The sequence below is a fragment of the Gopherus evgoodei genome, chromosome 9 (assembly GCF_007399415.2).
Source record: "Gopherus evgoodei ecotype Sinaloan lineage chromosome 9, rGopEvg1_v1.p, whole genome shotgun sequence".
In the NCBI taxonomy this organism is placed as follows: Eukaryota; Metazoa; Chordata; order Testudines; family Testudinidae; genus Gopherus; species Gopherus evgoodei.
Genome location: NC_044330.1, coordinates 68,795,964 through 68,817,597, shown reverse-complemented (window position 1 = coordinate 68,817,597; position 21,634 = coordinate 68,795,964). Strand labels below are relative to the sequence as shown.

Below are 21,634 nucleotides of genomic sequence, written 5' to 3'. Positions count from 1 at the left end.
TACAGCACAAGGCACAACAAGGTTGGGATCTCAGCTGCGGCCTATAGCAAAGAGACCCTTCCCTATGACCCCAGCGGCTCTCGGGCCCGGCAGGCCTCCACCGGGAGCAACTTCCTTCCCAGTCTGGGGCAAGTGGAGAATAGTGGTGCTGAACATGAACAGTGGAGCCAGGTCCCTCTGCAGCCACACAACAAGGCCCTGGCTTGGTGCGACCATGGGCCCACACACTGCGGTGAGGGGCGCATCAGAGCCGCACCAGGCGGAGACGCTTCCCAACGTTTCGTGCTCACTCCCAGCCCCTGCAGCGTCCTGGCATGACCCAGCCATTAGGACTACAGCTCCCAGAGCACCCTGCGGCGCAGAGGCCGTCAAACCCAAGAAGTGGGACGGACCTTCCTTCAAAGGCTGTCCTCTGAGTGGACACAACAGGCGGCAAGGCCCGCCTCTGCTACGCTGATTGGTCACAGTGGACAGACGTCCATCCCCTCCCATTTTGTGACTGGGCAGACTAGATGAAACGCTCCCTCCTTAGCTGCTGAATGATTGGTCATAGATGTCTGCCAGCTCCGCCCCCGCTCTGTGATTGGACAGAAAGGACGGCTCGGCCCCGCCCCACCCCGCCCCTTGCCCTGGTGGACACTGGTGGCTGCAGGCTTGAGCGGGCGGGCGAGGAGCTGTCGGCTTTGTGTGTGGGCGCGCGGGGAGCCCGGAGCTGCGGCGGGCATGAGGTACCGGGGGTGGGGACTGGCGCAAGGCGAGGGGGTAATGGGAAGTACAAGGAGGGGTCATGGCGAGGGGCGGGGAGAAGGGGTGAGGGTATGGGGCAGGATAGGGGTGAGACTGATGGGTTGGATGGGATGGGGTGGATGGGGAAGGGGTGAAGGGGAGGGGTATGGGATTGGATAGGGGTATGGGATTGGATAGGGGTGAGACTGATGGGTTGGATGGGAATGGGAGAAGGGTTGGATGGGAGGGATATAAGTTGGATGGGGAAGGGGTGAAGGGGAGGGGTATGGGATTGGATAGGGGTGAGACTGATGGGTTGGATGGGGATGGGAGAAGGGTTGGAGGGGAGGGGTATAGGTTGGATGGGGATGGGAGAGGGGGGAGGGGTATGGAGTGGATGGGGAGGGGTCATGCAGAGGGGAGAAGGGGTGGGGTTTAGGGTGTATAGGGCTGGAACAGAGGGGAGGGCCATGGGATAGAGTCATGGGGTGGGGGAATAGGGCAAGGGGCAGGGGATGAGAGGATAAGAGTTTTGGGGAGGGTAGTGGAGGGGGATGGGGGTGTAGGTTTGGGTTGGAGGGGTGGGGAAATGGGGGAGATGGAGGAGAAGGGACAGTAGGCTAGAGGAAAGGGGGAGGAGAGGACAATGGGAGGGGGTCTGTAGGGATGGAGGGTGGATAGAGGAGTGGGGGTGGATAGAGGAGTGGGGATGGGGAAGGGGGGCTGGAGGAAGAATGAGATGGATGTCGGGGTGGGGGCACTGGGGAGTGCAGGGGAAGGGGGACGAGGGAGCAGGGTAGTGTGAAGTAGTATGAATTTTTAGGAGCTGGAGACAAGCAAGGGCTGTGGGAATTGGGGGTGCAGTAGAGACTGAGTTGGAGGCTGAGGGAGTGTGCTAGAAGATGGGTGAGGGACAGTACCGGAAGAGGGGATTGAAGTGGAGGGTGGGATTGGGGCTTTGGGCACTGGAGTAGAGAGAAAGGGGGTTGAGTCTGCCTTTGGGAATCGAGTGGGAGGTGGGAATGTCAGGGAAGTGTTGGGGAAGGAAAGAGGGATTGGGATGGAGGGTGGCGGGGAGGAGAAGCACAATGGCAATGGAGGGAAGAGTGAAACGAATCAGTACTTGAGTGCTAAGCTCCGAGGAGCTGGGAAAGTATCTGCTAGGGGGTGTGGGTGCTGTGGACTGTGGGGGAAGGTGTGTTCACTGGGGCTTCAGTAGGATTTGGGGCAGGTCCAGGAGGTGGAGGGTGCCTGGCTGGTATGTGTCAGTTTACGCAGCTGTTTGTGAGCATACGCTCCAAACCTGGTGAGTTCTAGGATTGGTTTGTGGGGATGAATTCTGGTTCTATTGAGGGTTTGTGGATTGGTTTGTGGGGATGGCATTCTGGTCACCATGGGGCTGTGTGGTCTCTGAGAATTGGAGCCTTCTCTGATGTGTTGGTCTTGGCTTTGAAAACAAAAATAGTTCTTCGAACTTGTGAAGCAGCTGGCATCCTTGACGGTATGACGGCCAGCAATCTGGCAGCCTCCCAACGTGCCACCACATGTCAATGGTTTTACGGAATCCCACAACTCGCTTCTGCGCTGGCAAGAGGATCGGGGATTCTGGCTAACCTCTCCGTCTGTGTATATCCTTCCCCCAGACCACATACCCACGCAAAGTCTGCCTGTATTGCTAGAGACAGAGGACACCATAGTTTACCAGCATGGTAAACTCAGCATTATCATTGAGTGGGGGGAGCCCGGGGGTTGCGAGATCTGGAAGACACGAATGTGTGACTGCATCAGCATCGCTATTGCTGTATCCCTAACGCCTCCTCACTATTGCCATGGCAACCTCCTATTGATGGTGTATTTATAGAGGAGGAAAACACTGTTCGGAGAAGGAGGGAGGGGAACCGATCGGGTGGGCGTTGAGGCTGGACTCGGGGTTTGGGTTCCTTAGGTTTTTGGTATCCTTAGGCAGAAAAAATTAATTCTTCAATGTCCTTTGAGGTGGAGTATTTTGTGTTCCAGACCTTGTGTTTTGTATGGGTGCCTATAATGCTGGTGTGTTTAGAAATGTGAAATACATGCCCAGAATATAAATGTATTTATATATAATCTGTGTCACTTGCTGAAATACATGCCCAGAATCTAAATGTATTTATATATAATCTACGTCACTTGCTGCTATGATACATGCACGCCAATCATGTGTATAGTATACACATGAATATTGAAGCTCATATCTACCAGGTTATTTTTCCATTGGATTAAATAGCCCTACTCCTTTGTGCTAGGAATATATTCTCCTTCCTCACACGACCTGCATCCCATCAGCTGTCCCCTTGCATGCATAGTTCAAGTATTACCAGCCTGGTGTCAAGCTTATAATTAAATTCAAAATATCAGCTCTTCTTAAAATGATCTCCCTCCCCTCCCCACACACTCATACCCCTACCCCCTAAAATGTCTTTTCTGAAGAGGGGTGTATACCGCTGTTCATCAGAGACACCGCATGGTCTAGCGACAAAGAGTCCTGTGGCACCTTACAGACTAACATGTATTGGAGCATAAGATTTTGTGGGTGAATTCATGACGAAGTGGGTATTCACCCACGAAAGCTTATGCTCCAATACGTCTGTTAGTATATAAGGTGCCACAGGACTCTTTGTTGCTTTTTACAGATCCAGACTTACACGGCTACCCCTCTGATACTTGGCGCCATGTGGCCTAATGAGCCAGGATTCCTGATTTCTAATCCCAGCTCTTGCCACTGATTTGTGTGAGGATAAATTCATGATTGTAGACCCCCTTGTCCCTTCTAAGTATTGTTGATGAAGATGAGGGTTTATGTATAATCCTCTCCTGTTGTCACATATTTTTTTAATTTCTTAATGAAAACTAAACATAAGCAAAAATTAACCAGAGCAAAGCAACCTCTGATTATAGCTGATGCAACTGACCATGTTACAGTCCATAGAAGATCTAACTGGATTGTTACAAGTTCTCAACCTGTGTCACATCAATGTTTTAAGGACCAAAGTTTTCTCTGTTTGGCTAACCAGAGCTTAGAAAAAATTTCCAGTGTTGAAAGCATCTATATTGATCCTGTCTGTCTTCCTAGCCCCTGGTGCTATGTGAGATAGCAGACTGTAAAATCAGGCTATCTTGCTTTCTTCCTGCATCCCCACTTTAATTCCAGCATGTATTTTGCAGTCAATATTTCGCAGACTGCTAGAGATGAATGCTTTAGGCCATTTAAATGTGCATTCCACATGGCTACAGACTTATATTCTGTGTCTAATCATTCTTGATGCAACAGTTTCTAAAATCATGTAAGACATAGTTGTGGTGTTGGTGGATAGAAATGTTAGTAATAACCAAAAAGAGGTGTGCAAGGTTCACTACTCCCTGCGGGGTTGGGGTGCGAAACAACTGCTCTGTGCTACTGGAAGCCTTAGATTCCTAGGTTTTGAAGAGATGTAACATTTATTTCTAGCACCAGTGTGTAAAGTAATTGGGCTTAGAAACTGTCGCTGAGCTACTTAAGGACTGATCTAGATCTGACTATTGTAAATTCTGGACCTCAGACTAGTGTAGTTTTTATTTCTTGTTGTTTCTCCTCTTCTTCTGTCTCCCCCTCTCCCCGCCCAATAATACAAGTAAAGTCTGGTGAGAATCTTTTTACTTCTCTGGTTTGCAGTGTCACTAGAGCCCCTGGGTGGAATTGTGCCACTGTATTACATGGTCAGAATGAGGGGGGTGGGTTCTGCTGTGCAGATCTGAGATGGGGGGAGAAAAGCAGGGAATTCCTGTAATGATACATCATGGGCTTGAGCTGGCTAGCAGAGCACAATGGGGATGTGGTGGTAGAATAGAGTCTGAAGGATCCACTTGTCACTGGTGAATAGGAAATGGCTCCTGTATGTGGAGGGACACCAGACACTTCTACACAATGTGTTTTCATTTTTTACAGCAAGTTAATCTTCCAAATGTAGTATTGCCTTCCTGAGTTTGCTGGCAGCTGTAGCACCACGACTGTGCCGTTAGTTTTGCCGTGCAGCATTAATGGAACTCTTCTCATTTGCACTGCTGCTATGCGGTAGGCGGAGCAGCAGTGAAATAGTCAACAGTTGTCATTCTGCAGGTATGCAGGAAAGCTGTGAACAGCAGAAGCATCCACTGAAACTGTTCATGGAGGAGAAGGGCAGTCTACATTAGGGAGTCTATACCAGTAGCTATGCCTGTCGAGCCGCCTAGAGGAGATGTGACATAAAGAGATCTTTTGCCAGTATGGTTCAACCACCAGCCCAAACTACATAAGCTATACTGGTAAAAGGATTCGTGCTGGCATAGCAGCATCTACATGGAGGTTTTTGGCAGCCCAGCTGTGTTGGTCAGCAGTGTGGATTTTTCACACCCCTGCCCTACATAACTATTCCAGGAAAATTTTGTGGTGAAGACCTGGCCTCAGCAGGCTGCAGGATCGGGCTGTAAGTGCTCAGACCAGTAAGGCTCCTAAGTGCACACTGTGGGTTTAGACTGGCTGGCAGAGCTTTCCTGGCCAGGTAACAGGCGCTGGCCTTGGGGTCAAGGGTAGTTAATGTTAGGGCAGCGGATGTTGGACGTAGCCTGGCAGTGAACTATAAAGTCTGCTGCGGTGGGAAGAGGTTGTAAAGCACTTTGCAAGCCTTCATGTTCTATGCCTCTCGCCTGCCAGCCTGAGGCTAGATTGTATGAAGCAGCCAGTTAATGTTTGAGGACCGGAGTGTGCTACATTTCCCCTGCTTGATGTGATGGAGCAGAAGCTATGGGGCTGTTTTTACCCTCTCCTACTGAAGTGGGGCACATTTGTTCACTGAGAGACAAAGATGCCCTGAGCTGACTGATGAGAATCCCTGTAGGCCTTGTGGCCTGCTTCTTGGGCACTCTGGGGTTATGCAGAGCGGCTGATATACTCTGTCTTGAAGCCGGGGGATCTTGGGGCAGATCAGGTGCCGAATGGATATATGGAGTGGGAGCAGGGCCGCCCAGGGACGGGGGGGCAAGAGGGGCAATTTGCCCTGGGCCCTGCAGGGGCCTCCACGAGAATATAGTATTCTATAATATTGCAAAACTTTTTTTTTAATGGAAGGGGCCCCTGAAATTGCTTTGCCCCAGGCCCCCTGAATCCTCTGGACAGCCCTGGGTGGGAGGGCTGAAAGTGGGTTGGCTGAGCTGGCGAGGGCCAGCTGCCATTTTGTGATGTGTAGTGTGTACCTAAGGAGCCTGGAGGCGATATTGGCTGGGTCATGGTTTTCTGTAGAGACGATGGGTATGTAGAGGTCAGCTGGGACCTGCAGCAGGCTGCCCAGGCTCCAGAAAAAGCCATCTTTCCCCATGGATCAGTCCCTGCTACTCATGTGACCAAGGGCTTGGAACCAAGAGCCCTCCATGACTCTCCCATTTTCTTCCCAACAGGTAGGTGAGAGCCCTGAGTATCTGAGCAAGGCAGCATGGCAAGTAAGTATTTCCCAATGAGGGCCTCAAGGGCAGGGAGGGGCAAGCATGGTCTTTCCACCCTCCTGGAGGAAGAGGTGTGGGGGGACGGGTCTCCTGCATGTGGTGGGGGAAGGGGCTGGCAGCCTCCTCTTTGAGAAGATGGTAGGGAATGGTCTGTGTTGCCTTGGGTCTCAGAGGTGGGGCAATGTCATGGCTCCTTCTAGGATCAGAGTCTTGAGGCATGGCTTTATCTCTTCCTGCACATCTCTTCGCTGTGTGTTCCCTGGCTGCAGAGTTGGAGTCTGGTTTCCAGTAGAGAAGCTGGGTGAATTGCTGGTCCCTCTTGCACACCTGTAACACACCAGGCACCCTCACCCAACTGTGCATTTTTAGTTATGCCACCGTTTGGCTGTGCTTTGCTCTCACTACCTTACCAAGCCAGAGTGGGCATGGATTGCTGGTCTAATAGCCCCACTCATGGACCAAGTCCTGCTCTGCCTTTCCCACAGTGTACTGGTCATAGCCTGTCTGGTCTGCTTTCCATGCTGCGTGGCACAGGGGGCCATTTGGCTTGGGGCCTGTTACCTGTGCTGTCCAGGTGGTGGTGCTCATTTGTGCACTGTGTTCACAACCCACTTCTTCAGCAGCAATTTGACTTTGTTCTGCTCCAATCTCCAGCATGGCTCTGAGGAGGATTTCCTGGGAGCATGGTAGGGGCAGATCTGAGAGTGCTGTGGCCATTGGTGACTAGCTGGAGGGGAGGTGACCCAGGCCCTGCAGTCACTGTGTAAATGAACAGCACAGTAACCCACTGCAATGGCCGCTGCTCGGACTAGCAAGCTGTGCTGGGACAATATAGAGGGCCCAATGGTTCAGTATGATAAAGCTGAGACAATAATAGCAGGGTGAGAAAAGCATGTTTGATCTTTAACGAGCTACACTGAATCCTCCCTGCTCGCTCCTGTGTGCAGCCTGATGTGCTGCTGCATGGCACAGAGGCTGCATGTGGTGCTCCACTGAGAGCTGATGATAGCCCTGGTTCTGAAGCAGACTGGGAGAGGTCAGGGATCTTGCTGGGATCTTGGGATCTGCTTGAGGCATGCCAGGATCCAGACCCAACAGTGGAGACAGCGGTCGAGCTGAGCCAGCAGCAGGACCCAGGGGACGAGAGCTGCTCTGTACCAGGTATGCAGCTCTTTGTTATATGTATTGTGCCAGTGAGGAGGCTGAGTGCAGATGCAGGGGGAAGAGTTTTGTGGCTTCTTATGGATGCTGCCATTTCTGTTTTTTAAAAGACACTTGTCGCCTCAGACAAGGGTGGAAGGCCTCACCTCTTCGCCTGCCCTTCCTGGCTCTACAGCTACCAGGCCTTCCCCAATAATTCCCCAGTTCTGGCCTCCTGCTCAGTAACCCTGCTCAATGCCCTTTTGGCCGTATGAGCCGTGTTCGCTGTTAGGGTGACCGTACCCAGCAGCCACTGAGCAATGGCATCTGCCTGGGCACGAAGCTGGCAAAGTAAGGGGGGGAAACAAAAATAACACAAACTGCAGCTTAAGCCTACAAATAAGACCTGGGTGGCAGGAAGCTACCTCTTGGCTGCAGTGGCCAAATATTTATGTGGCACTGCATCTGTTGACCCCTTGGCCATGGCATCCAATTAGCATGCTGCTCTTATCTGGCCTCAATCGCATGCCGTTCTGTCTGATTAATGCATGAAAGACAGTCATTGGCATATTTTGATAGCAAAGTGATGTAGAGCTAACACAGGCCATGGGAGCTGTCAGGATAATTACTGCTTACCCTACCTGCTGTCAGGCACTGAATGCATTGAAAGAAATCTACCATGGATACCAATTAACCTCAATCCTTATTCCTCTGTGTCTGTAAACCTTTCATGATGCTTGTGCTCCAGCGTACAAAGGGAGCTCTTCAGGGGCACACCCTGCTGTTGACAGTCAGTGGGGCTCACTGGTCTTAGTACCTTTGAAAATCAGCCCCCCCCCCGATCCAGTTTGGATGCAGTGCTTATTCCCCTTTACCCTATAGAACATGGGAGGGCAAACTATGGCCTGCGGGCTGGATCTGGTCCATCAGGGCTTTCAATCCGGCCTGTGGGATTGCCAGCCCTGTGGCACAGAGGGGCTAAGGCAGGGTCCCTGCCTGCCCTGGCCCTGTGCCGCATTCCTGTGGTCTCTGGGGGGGGAAATGAGGGTAGCGGGCTCCGTGCAACTGCCCTCTCCTGCAGGCACTGTCCCCCACAGCTCCCATTGGCTGGAAACAGAGAACTGTGGCTAATGGAAGCTTTGGGGAGGGTGGTACCTGCAGGCAAGGACAGCGTGCTGCGGAGCTGCTTGCCCCCCCCCCCCCCAGGAGCCACTGCCCGACATGCTGGCCACTTCTAGTAGCGACATGGGGCCTTAGCCCTGCTGCGTGCCACTGCCACCCTGGAACCGCTGACATAAGTGGCGCCGGGCCGGAACCCACACTCCAACCCCCTCCTGCACTACACACCCTCTCCTTCACCCCAGCCCTGTGCCCTGAGCCCCCTCCAATACTCCGCACCCCCTGTCCTGAGCCCCTACCTGCACCCTGCACCTGTCCTGCACCTCAACCCCCTGCCCTGAGCCCCTTCCTGCACCCTGCACCCCCCCACACTCCGTACTTCCTCCCATACCCCAACTCCCTGCCCCAGCCCTACATTCATGGCCCTGCATACAATTTCCCCACCCAGATGTGGCCCTTGGGCCAAAAAGTTTGCCCATCCCTGCTGTAGAAGCTCACGCAGCCCCTGCTTTCTCTGAGCCTGTCCCCCACTGTCCATTCGAGTGACTCCAGGGCCAACCTGCCAGCCCCCCCCTTGCTCTGACATCCCTTGCTTACTCTTGCTGGGACCATTGGCACGCATGTCTCTGAGGCTCCTGTTTGCCTGATAAGTAGCCTTTGGTAGTGTGGTTGTACTGACTGTCAGTAGCTTCCCAGTCCTTCCTTGTCCTTAAGTCCAATGATTTAGCATCTCCACCCTTGTAACAGCTGTGAATTCTGGGGGCACTGGCATTCGAAATTGGGCTAGAACAGAGACTTCCATTGTGTTCCTTGATGATCCAAGGAACGATTGAGCTTTTCCTTCACTTATTGAAGCTTTTATTTGTTTCTTTTCATTATAGAAGCCAGTACAGCACCGTGGATGTCCCAGAGCAGGAATGGGCCAGGTTGCACAGTGGTGGAAAGGCTGGCAAACCTGAGATCCAGGAGAAGCGGGAACAGGCTTGTTACTTCAGGAAACACAGAGGAAGACTCAAAGAAGCTCAGAGCGAATGTTCCAATGCAAGGAGGAGGAAGCGAGATGCACTCCTGAAAGACTGGAAGGGTCGAGGCAGGAGGCCGAGAAGCTGATGCCAGGCTATTTCCAGAAAGACAGGAAATGACTTGAGGATAGACAGCTCCATTGTGAAACCTCCATCCAGTGCACAAAGGCTGAAAAGGCGACGATAGCCAAAGCTGACCCAGAAACCAATCCTTGCATCATCTGCTCAGTACAACCCTGCTAAGCTGGCCAGTGCTCCTCTTGGGACAGCTCCCTCACAGCCATTCCCCATGAAACTCCTTCACAAAGACTGAAGAAATAGGAGAGCTGGGGCCCCAGCAAGATGCACTTGATGACTGTAAAATAGTCTCCATTGCCATTGTTTTTGTAAATATGTTGCTCTGGTCTAGTATTGCAGCTGGCCTGCATCTCTGTATAATAAAGTAGATTCTGGAGAAAAGTCACTATAATTCACATCCTTCACACAGTTCTTTATTATGCGTGTCAAGCTGTCTGCAGTGACTCAGGAACATGAGTAGCAACCTCAGGGCAGACTGCTAAGAACCAGGGCACAAACCCCAAATTGCCTGTGAGTTCTATACTTAGATTTCGCCAGTCAGTTATTAAGTGTAAACTCCTCAGGCACTATAACAGCCTTAATATGGAGTCACAAACAGACTCTTGGGGTACTCCCATCTGTCTCATCACCCAGGTGACGGTCCCTTACACCAAGAATCCCAGCAATATTCAGGTTACCCTAGTTCAAAGGACCAGTCACTTACCGTACATCAGTTGCACTTTAGATCTCACACTGAAGACAACACTTGTAACCAATCCTATAATAAACTATCTAAAGATTTATTAAATAGAAAAGAAATAAGAGTTAATTACAAGATTAAAGCAGTTAAACATAAATATACAAATGTTACAATCTTAAGTTTCAAGAGGTAATAGAAGCTTCTATAAAAAGCAAGCTCTATATGTCATTTAGGGCTAACCCAGGCTAAGCTCTGGGGATCTTTTGCTTCTGCATAGAAAATCTTGCTCCCGAGAGTCCAAACAGGATAGAGATCCAGTTCTTTCTTGTTAGGTGTTTTTATTCCTATCTCCCCATGCAGGGGACTGGACTAGATGACCTCTCAAGGTCCCTTCCAGTCCTATGATTCTGTGTGCTCTGAGTTGTGAACTCAGCTAATGGGAGGAATTCACTTGCATGACTCATCTTTGTGGTTGTGGTAGTGGCGGGGGAGTGGGAGGGAGAGCAGAGCAACAAATGTCTTTTGTTCTCTTTAATGTTCTACAGTAGTCCATCTGGTGTTGATGGGCCTTCCTCTTGGTCAGGACGTAACACCTTCTGTTGGTGACCAGCACTTTACACTAGTTAATGCAGGGGTAGGCAACCTATGGCATGTGTGCTGAAGGCGGCACGCAAGCTGGTTTTCAGTGGCACTCACACTGCCAAGGTCCTGGCCACTGGTCCAGGGGGCTCTGCATTTTAATTTAATTTTAAATGAAGCTTCTTAAACATTTTAAAAAACTTATTTACTTTACATATAACAATAGTTTAGTTCTATATTACAGACTTATAGAAAGAGACCTTCTAAAAATGTTAAAATGTATTACTGGCACGCAAAACCTTAAATTAGAGTGAATAACTGAAGACTCAGCACAGCACTTCTGAAAGGTTGCTGACCCCTGAGTTAATGTCTCTCTCCTGTTTAGTGATTTACAGCATCACAGAAGCTTACAATACAAATGGTTAAATATTGTATCCCATATTGTAAGGTGAGATTAATGCATGCAGCAACTCACAAGCAATCAGTAAAGTCTAAACATGTTATTAAATTCTAATACCTATTTTAATAACACTTAACACACAGGTGAGCCAAACTGCTTCCAGCTGTGTATTTTTCAGTGTTTAGTTGAGACATGGGGACCTTAGCATGAGCTGCTACCTGGTCTACCAGTGTTGTAATCCATACAACAGCAGCTCCTCTTCCATAAACTCCCTCACCAGAGAAAATATTAATAAACCACAGGGAAAAAAGTAAATGCAGTTACCCATCAAGTGTATCCCATCATGACCAAAAGATGGTGGCACGTCATAGCAGTAATTGCTAATACACATCAATGCCTCTGGAGTAGCATACTTCATAAAACCACTCACCATACCAGTTGAAAGTAGGAGAAATGAAGGTCACATGAAAACAAGGAGAAACCTGCCACCAATATAGCAACGAATGACTCCTAGTTAAAGACAAGGTAACATTTTTCGTTAACTGCTTGCATGATCCTTCTTCCAAGTCCTGCCATTAGTTAGAAGTTTGCGCACAGAGCACTTGTTATCTGGGCAAATCGCAGGCTGTGCTGATGAACAACTGCTTTATGTGTAACAGTTTGGCTGTGTGTAAGTTGCTTCAAATCCTGCTGCCCTCTCACTCCACTGTGCGCAGGAGACCTTGCCTTTGCTTTCACATGGATTTTGAAAAATGCATGTGATTTGCAGATATAATTGCTACAGTAGTCAGTGAAGTGTCATGGCTGGTAACCCACCTGGCCTTGTCTCCCAAATGTGCACTGTCCTGGGTACAGGTCTCTGGGTTTGTGCCATCTGAGAATGCTTCAGAAACTGAGGCATTGGTTGGCCTGAATTATTGTGGGGATGGAGACCCCATCACTGTCCGTGCCATTCAGTGAGAGTAGGGTTCGCCTGGAAGAGTCCAGAGTGTTTGACCATTCTCCTGTGTGCTCTGAGCACCCTGGGTATGTTTGCATGATCTTCCAGTGATTCCCCAGTGAGTAGGACCCGCTCCTATGAGCACGTTCTGACTTGCTGGGACAGAGCACACAATAGGCGCGTAGGTTCCGTTGATTGGAGCCAACCTGATTATTTAAATCCATGAATTCTCTCTGCCACCTTGGCTGCTCTAGCACGTGCCAGTGCATGAAATACCATGCCATTGTGAGAGTCTGAAACCAGCGCCTGCAGGAGACTCCCCATCCTCAAACTGGGACGCAAGGGATAAATAACTGTCCTGGGTGGATAGCTTCCACAGGGCACTTGCCACTCTTCTGCAGGGTGTTTGGCTGTCTCTTCCTTGTGGACTGGTGCTTCCATGTAGGGGCTAGTCCCACACCCACTGCACTGAAAAGTGTCCTTAGTATGAAGTTATGCAGCTGCTTGCTGCTCCTCACGGGTCCTGAACCACTTGGTGTCCCCAATCTGTGACGTATGGACCCAAAATGAGATTTCGTCTGTGGAGTGTCATCCTTGCATACTGCACAGATCCAGCCATGGGTGGGGTGCGGGCATGAGCATTGCAGCTGAAGCTGTGTGAGTGCTGGTATTGGTCTCTGCCTCTTCACCGGTGCTGTCGGGGCTCTCCTGTACCTTGTAGCAGCTGTCGGATGCACCTCAGGACGGCTTCTCCAAAGCTCCAGCTGGAATCATTCCTGAGCTGAGCGTTTGTCCTGGCCCATTTGAGAAAGGGAGTCAGAAATAATGCCAATTTCTGGGGAACTATGGGAGTTTGGCCTCATCTCTGACAATCCCTCTGGGGTCACAGAAGGCCTTTTAGAATCTCCCACTTTGCAGTGGTGTGCTGGGAACGTGGGATTGGTAATGCAGCATAAGGTGGGGGGGAGAACACAGCCAACATAGGTGCATTGGCCTGTTGGTACTTAGACTGGCATCATCCCCTGCTGCAGCTACCGCGGTTCAGCACTTGGTGCAGATGCCGCCTAATCTGCTGGCCTATAATGTGCAGCATGGGCTAGGGTGATGATTTAGAGAAGGGCTGCAAAAGCCCCACTCTCCTTCCCTCAGATGGTGGCGCCTCTTAACTGAGAGTCCCTGCTTGTCATTGGTTCTGGCAGCAGATAGACACATGGCACATTGGTTCTCCTGAGCAGAGGTGGTGTTGCTGGCATCGCAGCCTGCCAGTGGAGGGCTCAGACCCTCTGCTTTCGGAGCTCCTGTTCCTCCATCCATGCCTCTTCCCTGTGCCCTGGGGCTGCCTCCTCCTGTTGTGGCCATAAATGGGGCAGTTCCATAGCGGTACCAGTTATGCTCTGGTCCCCTGTTGCAGTGGGTGCTTTGCCTGTAATCCAGCTGGTGGTTCCTAGCCTATTGAATTGAGTGCACGTGTTGTTATAAGGAACCAGGGCAGCTGATACAGGATGGCTGCATCAGCCCAGATTGGGTGTTGCGCAGGTTTCCAGTGCCATTAGATAGGAGACTGCAGGTGGGTGATATTGCAACAGGACACCCTCAGCCGCATTCAGGGAGCGGCACTGTGAAATCTACCAAAGTGCAGGGTTTTAACATGAACAATATACCCCAGGCATGACTAAAATCTCCTTGGAGCTTGGCTGATGCTTTTAATGGATGGTGGGCCAGAGCTGCATTGTGTGGGTTGGTTGCGGGCTGGGTTTTGATCTCCTCCCCCCCGAATCCTAACAGCACTGGCTTTCCCTTGGGCAGAGGGGTGGGATGGACAATAGCACCGAAGGCCTGAAGTTACAACCAGCCCAGTGTAGGACTTACATGTTTCCCCCTCAATCTATTGTACACGCTCTTTGAAGCATTCAGGGCTGTTGAGAGAGGGGGATGGGCTGTGACGGGGCACTGCTGAGATTGTGTTCTGCTGGTAGGTGGGTGGGGACTATTAAAGCTCTCCTTGTGAATCTCTCTTGCCATTGTCCTCCCTCAGCCCAGCGCACGGTTCCCATCTGGCTCCATCACACTAGCACTGGCCAGCTTGGTCCTAGGCAGCAGGAGAGCCTGTAAGGGCAGCTCAGCTCCTGTTCTACCCTCTCTCTGGTAGGACGTTGTGCCTTCTTAGCTAGTGGGACTGGGTGGGCAAACTCTAGCACTGGGCTGTGTAGCATAGCTGATGGGTGCCTGTGCTGTTGGGTATCCGAAGCTGCCATCTGTGTACTAGCCTGTGCCCTGTGGTAGCAAGAGGCCATTGGTTGGATCATTGTGGGGCAAGGTGTGTGGGAGTCCTCAGCGCCTCTGTGTTGTGTGTTTCAGTGTTCCTGGGGGCCAAGAACGCCCACTCACTTCTCAAACGCTTCCCCCGGGCCAACAGCTTCCTGGAGGAGTTCCGCCAGGGCACCATCGAGCGGGAGTGCATCGAGGAGATCTGCAGCTATGAGGAGGTCAAGGAGGTGTTCGAGAACAAGGAGAAAACGGTACATGGGGGCGGGGCTGTGGGAACTAGAGCCTGAGGAGATGGAATAACTCGAGCCCTGAGGGGTGTGGTGAAGGAGATGGAGGGGAGAGAGAGTGGATTGTCCTGTCTATGAGGTGGTTTGTTCCCTGGGTGTCAGCAGGAAACCTGAGCTCAGTTTTCTCTTACCCACCTCTCCCATGCAATGCCATTTCCCTGCCAGGTGTCCTGCACTGTGAGCCATGGTGTTGGCAAGGCATTGCTGGCACTGCCACCGTCTGCTTGTGGCACACTCCCTGCCCTCCACTCTAACCAGGACAGGAGGTGGTGCTAGCACAGGTACCCTCGACCTCTCATTGGGCCACTTGCTGCTGTCAGAGCGAGAGCCCAGAAACTGGTGCCCTGGTTCCCATGATGTCTCAGGTACTGGCTCTCTGGTTTGTGCTCTATTGGAGGGGAACCAGTGGGAACAGTTCTACCTCAGCTACAGAGTGGAAGTCGGGCATGTAAGCGAGCAGCCCCTTGCAGCTGCCCTCTTCCTTTGGCCCCCAAGCTGAGGGGCGCTACTCCGACACAAATGCCTGTGACTGGTGCTGGTTTGTTCCTCTCTGCAGATGGAGTTCTGGAAAGGATACACCAGCTCCATATATTCCGTCAAGGACCCCGGGCAGGGCACGGAGCGCTCAGATGCCATGTATGTGGTGGTGCCTCTCCTGGGAGTGGCTCTGCTTATAGTCATTGCCCTGTTCATCATCTGGAGGTGTCAGCTGCAGAAGGCCACGCGCCACCGTCCCTCGTACACCCAGAACCGCTACTTGGCCAGCCGAGCGGGCCGCAGCCTCCCCAGGGTCATGGTGTACCGAGAGACCTCTCACAGCCAGGGGGAAGGCCAGTCCCAGCGCGAGCCAGGCAGCAGGGTGCCTGCCGGAGGCAGAGCAGGAGGCACTCTTTACCCGCCGGAGCACTCCGTCTCCGTCCTCTCCAGACTGTCTAGTGCCACCCCTCCCCCTTCCTATGAGGAGGTGACCGGTCACCCGGAGAGCAGCAGTGGTGAGGAAACCAGCGTCTCCTACAATGACCCACCGCCCAAATATGAAGAGATAGTGGGTGTGGCCCCTGCCTTGGGTAAATAGTGACGCTAACTCCCTGCGCCTGGACCCTCCTTTTGGTGTAATTCTCTCTCACACTTTTACTAGACAGTGCCATCACAGAAAAGCCTTACCTTCTTCGCTCACCAAAAATAACCGTCCCTAACTGGGGGGGGGGGGGGGGGGGAGAAAGTGGCACCAGAGTCCAGGCTGGGGTGCAGCGGAGAGCAGCCACCGATGCAAGAAGGCACAAGCCCTGGAAATCCCCTCTCTTCTGCAGCCACAATCCAGCTCACACAGGCTCTGCATGGAGGGAGACCAGCCCCCGAGAGGCACCCTGGCAGGTTATGTTAGGTTCCTTGGTGCCCATGATCACTGGGGTGAAGGGATCTCGCAGCAGTGGAGTTCCTTTCCCTGTATCCCAGCAAAGCCCCATTTCTTTTTGTAGTGGGAAGAGTGGAGCAGGATGAACAAAACCTTCCCGAGGGGCAAGAGGTGCTTCCTGCCCCAAACACTCAGCTCTGCCTGTGTGACGTGGCACTCACAGAAGCGGGGAGGGATGCTCTGTGGAGCACCAGGCTGCGAGGAGGGAGAACGCCCCTGCCATCCCTTTCCCATAAGTGCCATAACAGCAGGAGATGAGTGGCAGATTGTCGCTGGCCCTGTGGGGGTTCTCATCGCTGTGTTCAATCCAAAAAAATAAGTGTAGTGTCGTCCTGTGTTTGAAACAGCCACACTGCTGCCTCGGCACCCACCTCAGCCCCACTGTATATGCACACGCTATCCCTGGCATCCATGACGCTGAAACGCCCGTAGACATGGGATCAGTGGTCAGACAGACAGGACCTTTTCAATGTTTCTTGCAACATCCATCAGTGGAGCCAATGATGGTTTGTGCCTCAACAATCCTGTTGTTCGTACATCTGGATGAGGTCTTGTTTTTCCCTGCATCTGGACTGTGGGATCTTTGTTCTGGGGATGGTCCTGGCTATCTCACTGCTCACTTGTTTAGCGCTAATATTTAATTTTGCCTTTGGAAGATTTACTTTTCCTGGGTTTCTTGCCAGGAGTGTGTGTGTGAATGTCAAACACTTGAGATCCCTGCACAGCTTTGCACAAGGGGTGAAACAAATCCACTCTCTAACTCTGTTACCTGGAACAGTGAGAGATGCAGTTTATATCAGCCTCCTCCCTCTTCTCTGCTCATTCTGCCCAACTGCATTCTGCATCGTTGTGATCTTCTGCGGGATGCAGCTGCAACCAGGGAGATGTTTTGTGATTCTGTATCTTATTTCCGAAGGGGAATATCCCAGGGGCTAGCGCCTGTGTAGAGAATGTCTCTAGAGGTGGGGACTGGGGTTTGTGTCTCAATGATCACTGCTTTTCGTAACATCTGTTCTAGGGAGCTATGCTTCTGTAGCAATTGGGGACAATGGCATTGAGCTGGGATTGTTCTCTTGTGCCTCCTGTCTCTGTGTATGGCTGAAGCAGGTGGGCAGTGGTCTGTTCTTTTGCCTTGCATGACGCCAAATCAGAGTTTGGTCCTGGCAGATTTTTAAGGTTCTTCCCTTTCTTTAAGATTGGGGATGCCTCTTGTTCCTTGACCCTTCCCTGTTCCCCCTCCCAGACCTCTGCCAGGGCCTCTCCCACAAATTGGACGCAGTTAAAGAGGATGTCTTTCCATCCCATTCCCCATCCCACCATGTTCCAGCTTCCTCTACCAGTGCAGTCTGTGAACTATCTGAAGAAAGGGATGCACTGAATTACATGCTCACCAGGCTGGAGGCAGATGCAGTGCAGCATCCCTGCCGTCCTCCACCCCAGATGTGCTTCCCCATGTTCATTTGTCCTGCCTGCGGCTTTGCTTCTGTGGGACCATCAGCTCTGCGCGGTGAGGATGTGAGACTGGTCTCTAAGGCCCACAGCGTGATCTATGCTGAGGCTACTGTACAGAACCTGCCGAGGCAGAGGGGAATCCCTGGGGCTTTGTGAGGTCTAGGTGAGCTGACTTGGGACTGTAGGGCCTGGTTCACCTGCCAGGGTCAGGCAAGCATGACTTGCTTCAATGTCTTGCGCTGCCCCTTGCCGTCTTCTGGGTCTCACACAGCTGGCAGGGCAGAGCTAGAGGAGGAGGCACAAAAGAGGGAGAGCAGAGGAACAAAGGAAAGGGGAGAGGGGAATTGTGGGTGAACATGCTCTTGTGAAGTAAAGTGGGGGAAAGAGGAACTCAGTGCTGTCCGGCCCATTACTCAGAGAAAGCCCCTAGACACTCAGCCGCTCTGATTAGCCAACTGAACCGTGCTGCCATCACTCAGGTGCTTTGCAATGTTTCTGTTCAGCAGGAAGTGGGGTGCAGGGAATTGTCGGGGCTGGTGGACTCTTACCCTCTCCCCACCACAATGTTTCCAGAGGCTGGGGCTGGCCATATGGGTAGGAAGCATTTTCTGCATGGTGCGTGTTTGATACAAGCCACTACCAAGCTTCACAAATGTGACTCTCTGTTGAAGATCCCATGTTCACAGCACTGTGCTTTATATGCAACCAGGAGGTCAAATCTCCACTCTTTCCTATGACTTCTGGTCACCTGTAACTGTAAAGAGATCTATGAAACATCAGAAACATACGGATGCTGCATATTGTGGGGCAGATTGTGGTTAAGGCATAGGACGGGGAGCTAGAAGGTCTGGGTTCTGTTCCCGGTCCTGTCACTGAGGCACCGTGTGACCTTGGGACAGTCACTTACCCTGTCTGTGCTTCAGTTTTCTCCTCCAGAGGGACAGTATCTTGTGGGGGTGTTGTGAGGCTAAATTCATCGCATGTAAAGTGCTTTGAGATCCTTGGATCAAGGTACAGAGGATCTGGGACAGGATAAATGGGCGGAGCTTAGGAAAGTTCCCTGTAAGATTCTGCAGGTTCTTTTGAGCTTCATCTGTCTGCAGAGGACTCTTCTCCTTCTGGGTTCAAGAGTGCTTTGGTGCGTCGACATGGATTGGATTATCTGTGGGGTTTTCCTAGGGGCTGTGTTGAACTTCAGGCTCTAGGGCTACCAATTTAAAACCAGAACGCGCTGTCAGGCCTTCTAGAGTTTCAGTGCACACTCCCTGTCCCAGCTTCCATCAGTAATAGTGGATCTCACGCTCCCATGCCGCTCACTCATATTTGTTCTTAGGCCCATTTCAGAATGCCTGGAATGTGCAGAAATTGAGGGTGTGGGCTGTTTTGGCTAAGACCTGGATCTCACAGAATTTTGCCAGCTTTTTTTTTTTTTTTTAAGAAACAGTGTCAGACGCACTGATCATGTTTGGTTTTCTAAATATCTTTTTTGCAAAATCTGTGTTTTAGTCACTGGCTTTTTATTGGGGTCGGAGCATTGAGAACCGAACATCATGAGTAGTTACAGAGAGCAACTTAATTAAACAGTGGACCAAAGTCCCTGCTCTTATGAGGGCACAACTCAATTGTCATACACCAGCTGTGAATTTGGCTCTCTGACTGACATCACCTTTGTTATTGTTTCCCGGTGGGCTTTTGCCTCACTCCAAATTCTTTCCTTCTCTTCCCCCGCCTTCAGAAAATAGAAGCACAATGAGGACAGTAAAATCAAAGAGAAACCCCAGCAAAAGGTTTAATGAAATCAACAAAAACTGTGTGCCCCAAACTCTTTAAACTTCTTCTGCAGCCCTGTGAATCTAAAAGCTGCAACATTGTGCAAAGGCAGAGGAGCCAGACAGTGAAACTGACAGCGATCAGAAAGTGACCCAGGGCAGCGTGGCCATGAAGTGCACCCAGTACACAAATGGCATAAAGTGAACTCTGTTTGCTTTTAGGAATCCAAAGTGTTGCTAATAACACTGGAAGGCTAATTCTGTCTTGCAGGGTCTGATATTTAATTTGAAGATGTCCCCTTTGGAAAAGTAGCTGATTACTGCTTACTGGATCCGAACAATGGTTTGGCTCTGTTACTTTCTTGAGGAGAAATGGATTATTGGTGATGTTTGTGTAGTGCCCCTGAGTTGCACAGTGTACATATGCCCTGATTGGTACAAGGACCCACAGCTCACACTTAGGATAAGCATGAAAGGAATTGCTGAGGGAAAGAAACTGCCCATACTCCTGTTGCATGCCATCTTGGAAAGCGATCCAGGTGCTTCTCTGAGTTGCACCTCCAATTGGCTCCTTTACAACCCTGCTGGTGAGTTCCTCATTGCAAGGATCCCTGCTTAGCAAGGGGGGCTCCTGCTCTCTCCCTCATCCTTCCCCTTCCTTGTTGGCAGCCCTCCAGTGTAGTGGTCTCACTGCTAGTATTGAAATGTCCAGCACTGCCATCCCTGTAATGTTACCGAGCACAAATCTCCCCCCACGAGCACCTGAAAGATATTTCAGCTGGGTGAAACTCCCATCACTACATATACCTCTCAACTATCCAAGGTTTGCCTCTGGCCCAAGCACACCCTGTCTTCACACTGCTTTGTTCTGGAAAATGTCTGATAGCAGAAAGGTGGACTCTGGAAATTGAGGGTTAGGGAAAATGTTATTTCTGTTCCAGATGCCACGCTTGCATTGTTTGCCGATGGCTGCACTACTGTTTGTTGTGTCTCTCTCCTTTGGGTCTGTGTTCCACATGTGGGCCTTAGTGGGCTGAGAGGTATATATGGTCTATAGCCAGATCAGGATCCACCGGAGCCTGAAAAGGAACAGAGGGAGATAGATGGGAATTTCTTCCTCTCTCTCTCTGTAATATTCACAATAATTAACCCTGCAGTTTGTATTCTGTAAAACTTGGTATATTTCTGTGCCAAAATATTATTTATTAAAAAAAACACTGTCAAAATTGTTTAGTGTGACTTTTCTGTTAACTGAACTAACTTGTTGGCTCCAGGTTACTCTGGGAGGTCAGCTCCTATTTAGGATGGAGGATTTTTCTGTGGGCCCAGTTCAGCCTTGCGCCTTGTGTAGTCATTTACATCAGTGCAAAGCGAAGCACTACGAAATCACAAGGGGTACCATTTTTCACCCTCATTGTATGAGTGTAAATAGCTACCCAAGGTATAAGGGGTCTGGATGAACTGGACCTTGTGTGCCTTTTATGGACTAGCTTTCTAACTTGGATGAAGGTGACCAGTAAACTCAGCTTGAAATAGGGTGACCAGACAGCAACTGAAAAATTGGGACAGAGGGTGGGGGTAATAGAAGCCTATATAAGAAAAAGACCCAAAAATCAGAACTGTCCCTATAGAATCGGGACATCTGGTCACCCTAGCTTGAAAGGAAGGACTAAAGAATGCTGCATGCAGGGCTAGAGCTGGCATTATGCTTATTGAGAGAGAAAGGATGGCATGAAACTCATCTTTGAAACTGTACCTGCGGCTCATAGAACACTGTGCTGGAAACACGGAGAGTGTTGTCCCTAGGTTACAGCCCAGCACTGGCTAGACCCGGGGTCAGCAACCTTTCAGAAGTGGTGTTCCCAGGCTTCATTTATTCACTCCAATTTAAGGTTTCACGTGCCAGTAATACATTTTAACGTTCTTAGAAGGTCTCTTTCTATAAGTCTATAATATATAACTAAACTATTGTTGTATGTAAAGTAAATAAGGTTTTTAAAATGTTTAAGAAGCTTCATTTAAAATTAAATTAAAATGCAGAGCCCCCTGGACCGGTGGCCAGGACCCGGGCAGTGTGAGTGCCGCTGAAAATCAGCTTGTGTGCTGCCTTCGGCACATGTGCCATAGGTTGCCCACCCCTGGGTTAGAGTCTGTTCTGGACCGTGCTGCTGACTTGCACTGGGACCTCTGTAAAGTGGGAATAACGCTTACTTCACAGGCCCATTGTGAAGATTAGCCCATGCTGTGATATTTATAGCACAGCTTGAGAGT

The 21,634-nt window shown here is 50.7% G+C and overlaps 1 protein-coding gene across 3 annotated transcripts; it reads left to right on the top strand.

Annotated features, from left to right (window-relative positions):
* Window positions 1-629: 629 nt before the first annotated feature.
* Window positions 630-20,566, top strand: PRRG3 (proline rich and Gla domain 3). 3 transcript variants are annotated; one of them, XR_004001883.1, is made up of 4 exons: window positions 630-728; window positions 6,172-6,213; window positions 7,243-7,377; window positions 9,357-10,049. XR_004001883.1 is itself a non-coding variant. In XM_030574474.1 (4 exons), the coding sequence occupies exons 2-4, from the start codon at window positions 6,207-6,209 to the stop codon at window positions 15,801-15,803; spliced, it is 687 nt and encodes a 228-aa protein (XP_030430334.1). In that variant the 5' UTR covers window positions 630-728; window positions 6,172-6,206; the 3' UTR covers window positions 15,804-20,566. The 3 variants fall into 3 exon arrangements, 1 of the variants encoding a protein (XP_030430334.1); XM_030574474.1 differs by lacking the exons at window positions 7,243-7,377; window positions 9,357-10,049 and adding exons at window positions 14,532-14,692; window positions 15,285-20,566; XR_004001882.1 differs by lacking the exon at window positions 7,243-7,377 and having other exon boundaries at window positions 9,357-10,044.
* Window positions 20,567-21,634: the final 1,068 nt, after the last annotated feature.

What these genes read in the sequence shown, in the direction of transcription:
- PRRG3 (XM_030574474.1), top strand. An exon ending in TCGAGAACAAGGAGAAAACG is followed by an intron (nt 14,693 to 15,284) that starts GTACATGGGGGC and finishes TCCTCTCTGCAG; the next exon opens with ATGGAGTTCTGGAAAGGATA.